Below are 5,000 nucleotides of genomic sequence, written 5' to 3'. Positions count from 1 at the left end.
ATAAACTACTAACATAAATACATTGCCTCGAAAATTAGACCGGGCATTTCCGAGGACACGTGAACGCAACACGAACGCAGCGGCCAATCAGATGCCCGCTTTCATCGATATTACATCACGGAGGCCGCTCGGCCAATGAGAAGCGAGAAGACGTGCGAAGTGGGCGTGTCTGTCAAAACGAAACTTAAGCGATGAAAATGCCCTGAATATGGCCAAATTACTAGTTAAATCTTGATTTTTTTTGAAGAGGGGCACGGCGGGCCCCCTCCTATTTCAAACCGCAGGCCCGCCGGAGATTCAACTGCTTGCGGGCCCCGGGCCCCCGTCTATTTCGCAGCCTGATATATGTATATTATATGCAGTGTGCTTTGTGCCGATATCCTGAAGACTCTGCTTCCAGCGTGCACGTCTGATGAAGCTATAAAACCTGAAACTGTGTGAGCTATTGTGGATCCGTCTGGTCTACTCCACTGTGTTTTGTGGACTGTACTTTGTAACGTGAGCGATCAGACAGTGATGTCTCCGTATGAATCTGCTGTATGATCAATTATAAGTCATGTATATTGCATGTTCCCCCTGTTCTGACGGGTTTTTTGTGTATTTGTGTGCTCTCTTTGCAGTATGAGTTCAAGGTGAAGAACATCAAGAAGAAGAAGGTCCACATCATGGTGTCCACGGACGGGGTCAAGGTGGCGCTCCGGAAGAGGAAGAAAGTGAGTGTACAAAAAGGACCAGTGTTGTGTTGACAGAAGTCGAGAAAGCGATCATAATTTCAGATGGAGGAATGTGAATAATAATGGGAAGTCCACTGTTTTCTGACATTTCCAGACAGAAAATACACACGTTTTGTACCATAATGTCAGATACCGAGTCGTATTGTATTTAAACAACTCGTGGGAGTCCAGGAGGTTGATGAAAGGGACAATGTGTTTGACCCTATTTTGAATTTTCTAATGGTCCATTCACTCCGCGGCGTCAAAGGGTTTACAGTTTACATTCAAAGTCTATGTGGATGTGTGTTTTCCTGCGTTTTGAGGAGATCATCTCACTAATACATGATATAATGCTTAAAAGAGCTACAATGAGGGGCCAATAAGCATACGTTTATATTATTTAATCCATTTGTGGCCATTTTATTGGGAGAGTGGGGAAGTTAATATAAATGTTTCCTTACTTTTTTTTTGATAACTGTGGATAATCTTAAAATCGTGATATTTCTCCTCATGATAATCTTGACTAAAATGAATATTGTGACGTCCCTAATAACGAAAGTCACCCAGAGGCTAATAAGACGAGGAAATATGAGGAAGTGTATGTAGCACTTGTCTTCACTGTGACTGAGGTGGAGACGAGTAAAGACTGCCGCGTGAGACGAGGAGAGACTGCCGCGTGAGACGAGGAGAGACCGCCGCGTGAGACGAGGAGAGACCGCCGCGTGAGACGAGGAGAGCCCGCCGCGTGAGACGAGGTGGGACCGCCGCGTGAGACGAGGAGAGACCGCCGCGTGAGACGAGGAGGGACCGCCGCGTGAGACGAGGAGAGACCGCCGCGTGAGACGAGGAAAGACCGCCGCGTGAGACGAGGAGAGACCGCAGCGTGAGACGAGGAGAGACCGCCGCGTGAGACGAGGAGAGACCGCCGCGTGAGACGAGGAAAGACCGCCGCGTGAAACGAGGAGAGACCGCCGCGTGAGACGAGGAGAGACCGCCGCGTGAGACGAGGAAAGACCGCCGCGTGAGACGAGGAAAGACCGCCGCGTGAGACGAGGAAAGACCGCCGCGTGAGACGAGGAAAGACCGCCGCGTGAGACGAGGAGAGACCACCGTGTCCACTGTGTCTTCAAATGTTGCAGCGACAGCCTGAAGACAAATAAATGACACAATAAAACAAACACTTGTGACTGATTCAGAATTAACCATGACAGGGACCAAATGATTGGTCCCTGTCATGTTGACAGGGCTCGGTGCTGAAATATTTTTTCATTTACTAATTATATTGGTGAACTAAGTGTTAGACTTATTTTCTGATTCACTTGTTTCTTCTTTAGAAAACGTTTCACTTTTCTTTTTTTTTTCTTCTTTTTTTTACAAGCGTTTGCTTCTTATCCGGGACTTATTTTAATTTCCTTCTTGAGCCGTGTGAACCACAGAACATCGAATATAGAGAGTAATTATAGGCTTCAGTTTCTTCCAAGACTTTTGTGGAATTTGTACAAACAATTACCAAGAAATAAAAACATTGAACAGAGTTTGTCTTTTGTTTGTCTCTCAGAAGTGGATCTTTATTACTCGTGCTCAGTAACTATGACGATGAAGTGTCCGTACTTCATCCTCCGGGACAAAGACGACACACAAGCACAAACTGTCACATACTCATCATCACAATCACATCAGCTCCGACAGAGGCAGAACAACCATCACGCTCCAAAGACTCAGAGCTCTCAATGGACGAGATCTGAGTGTGAGCCGTGTCCTGAGGCCCCGGAGCCTCTTTATCAGGGGCCCATGTTAGGACAGTAACAACATAGAGTCACGGGACATTTTTCTCGTACAGGACCGTCCAATTTTGTTTAGTTACATTTTCTTTAAATGTTTTTACAGATTCCTCATACATTTGTCTCATAGATGTTTCTAATAGATCCATATCTATATGTTTGATATTATTCTGGTTAAATAGCACAAAAGACAGTGATCACTTATATCAGTTACTCCCAGACTGAGAATATTTGTGAATATTCCCGTTTGGGGTTGCAGGTGACGGGAGCCCATCCCAGTGACTTTGGGCCTTACGCATGGCCCACCCTGGACATGGGCCCACCCTGGACAGGGGCCAGCTCGTTGCAGGGTTAACACAGAGACATAGACACACAGATATTCACTCTCACAGTCTTTCACTAGGGCCAAACAACACATGCATGTGTGTGGACGGTGGGAGGACATTCATGTGTGTGGACGGTGGGAGGACATGCATGTGTGTGTGGACGGTGGGAGGACATGCATGTGTGTGTGGACGGTGAGAGGACATGCATGTGTGTGGACGGTGGGAGGACATGCATGTGTGTGGACGGTGGGAGGACATTCATGTGTGTGGACGGTGGGAGGACATGCATGTGTGTGTGGACGGTGGGAGGACATGCATGTGTGTGTGGACGGTGAGAGGACATGCATGTGTGTGGACGGTGAGAGGACATGCATGTGTGTGGACGGTGGGAGGACATGCATGTGTGTGTGGACGTTGGGAGGACATGCATGTGTGTGTGGACGGTGGGAGGACATGCATGTGTGTGTGGACGGTGAGAGGACATGCATGTGTGTGTGGACGGTGAGAGGACATGCATGTGTGTGTGGACGGTGGGAGGACATGCATGTGTGTGTGGACGGTGGGAGGACATGCGTGTGTGTGGACGGTGAGAGGACATGCGTGTGTGTGGACGGTGAGAGGACATGCGTGTGTGTGTGGACGGTGGGAGGACATGCGTGTGTGTGGACGGTGAGAGGACATGCGTGTGTGTGGACGGTGAGAGGACATGCGTGTGTGTGGACGGTGAGAGGACATGCGTGTGTGTGGACGGTGGGAGGACATGCGTGTGTGTGGACGGTGAGAGGACATGCGTGTGTGTGGACGGTGAGAGGACATGCGTGTGTGTGGACGGTGGGAGGACATGCGTGTGTGTGGACGGTGAGAGGACATGCGTGTGTGTGTGGACGGTGAGAGGACATGCGTGTGTGTGGACGGTGGGAGGACATGCGTGTGTGTGGACGGTGGGAGGACATGCGTGTGTGTGGACGGTGGGAGGGCATGTGTGTGTGGACGGTGGGAGGGCATGTGTGTGTGGCCGGTGAGAGGACATGCATGTGTGTGTGGACGGTGAGAGGACATGCATGTATGTGTGGACGGTGAGAGGACATGCATGTGTGTGTGGACGGTGGGAGGACATGCATGTGTGTGGACGGTGAGAGGACATGCATGTGTGTGGACGGTGAGAGGACATGCGTGTGTATGGACGGTGAGAGGACATGCGTGTGTCTATAGTGTCTATAATGTCTTTAGTGTCTTTAGTGCTTCACAGTGTCGTCACCTGCGGCTCCGCCCACTCCTGGTCTGGCTCGGTGGCTCCGCCTCCTGTTGCAACGGTCTTTGTGTTTGATCTGAGTTTTAGAACCAAACCAGTCATAATTAAGTCGTTTGTTCAAGATCAGCATGGAATGTTACCTTTTTTTCTTTCTCCTTGTTTTGCATTTTTAAGACTTTATTTCCTTCACCAAATCCATTATGGATTATTTTTGTATGTGTCTATTTGTTCCAATTCTTTCTCCATTCCTGCTGTTTATTTTTGGGACTCATCTTGACAGGTGACTTGTTTCTTCCCAGGACAGACTGCTGTGGCTAGTTAGCTCTCGGGCTAACCGCTAGCAGCAGTGATCCGGTCAAAACCCACTGCTGTCACTCAGAATAAATCCTCCATACGCCGGGAATAAACCACAATGTTGATAATATAATAACGAGCAAACAACAGGAAAAACGAGGAAGGCTAATGCTAATGTGACCCGGAATATGAAGCTCAATGGAAAAATAGTGTAATGTGATGCCGCAGGTTCCTGTCCAGGAAGATGAGAAACAGTTGACTCATTTGGAGGAAGTTCAATTCCTGGGTAAAATCTGTTTTTGTGACTTGGAACGAGTAAATCAAACTATTTAAGGTTCGGATAAAAGTCCTTTTTATTTATTTATTTTTTCACCAGATTGTAAAAGAAAATCAAATGAAAAGCTTTGATATGTGAAAGACTCCTTTGGCTTAGAGAAAAAATACTTCGGTCGGCAACCTCGTAATATCCCCCTTTACAGGTCTAATACCAGCACGACGTGAAGAAAGGCGTGTCCTTGTTTTATTCCTCTAAATATCCCTCTTTACACGACTCCTTCTGATGTGTTCACCATCTCACGTCTGACAGTATGTCCACCGTCTCATGTCCACCGTCTCATCAGGCCTCGATTGTTCT

At 48.0% G+C, this 5,000-nt stretch overlaps 1 protein-coding gene across 1 annotated transcript in view; it reads left to right on the top strand.

Annotated features, from left to right (window-relative positions):
• Positions 1-5,000, top strand: part of LOC140353794 (carboxyl-terminal PDZ ligand of neuronal nitric oxide synthase protein-like) — a 161,020-nt gene that overhangs the window by 43,127 nt on the left and 112,893 nt on the right. Inside the window, exon 3 of the mRNA XM_072438537.1 lies at positions 621-713. Coding sequence (XP_072294638.1) covers positions 621-713 — 93 coding nt within the window. The remainder of the gene's footprint in view (positions 1-620; positions 714-5,000) is intronic.

The sequence above is a fragment of the Eucyclogobius newberryi genome, unplaced genomic scaffold, assembly GCF_026437365.1.
Source record: "Eucyclogobius newberryi isolate DKJ021-1_F unplaced genomic scaffold, fEucNew1.0.hap1 SCAF_9, whole genome shotgun sequence".
NCBI lineage: Eukaryota > Metazoa > Chordata > Actinopteri > Gobiiformes > Gobiidae > Eucyclogobius > Eucyclogobius newberryi.
Note: the sequence above shows the minus strand (reverse complement) of the source record. Positions and strands in the feature narration are given on the sequence as shown.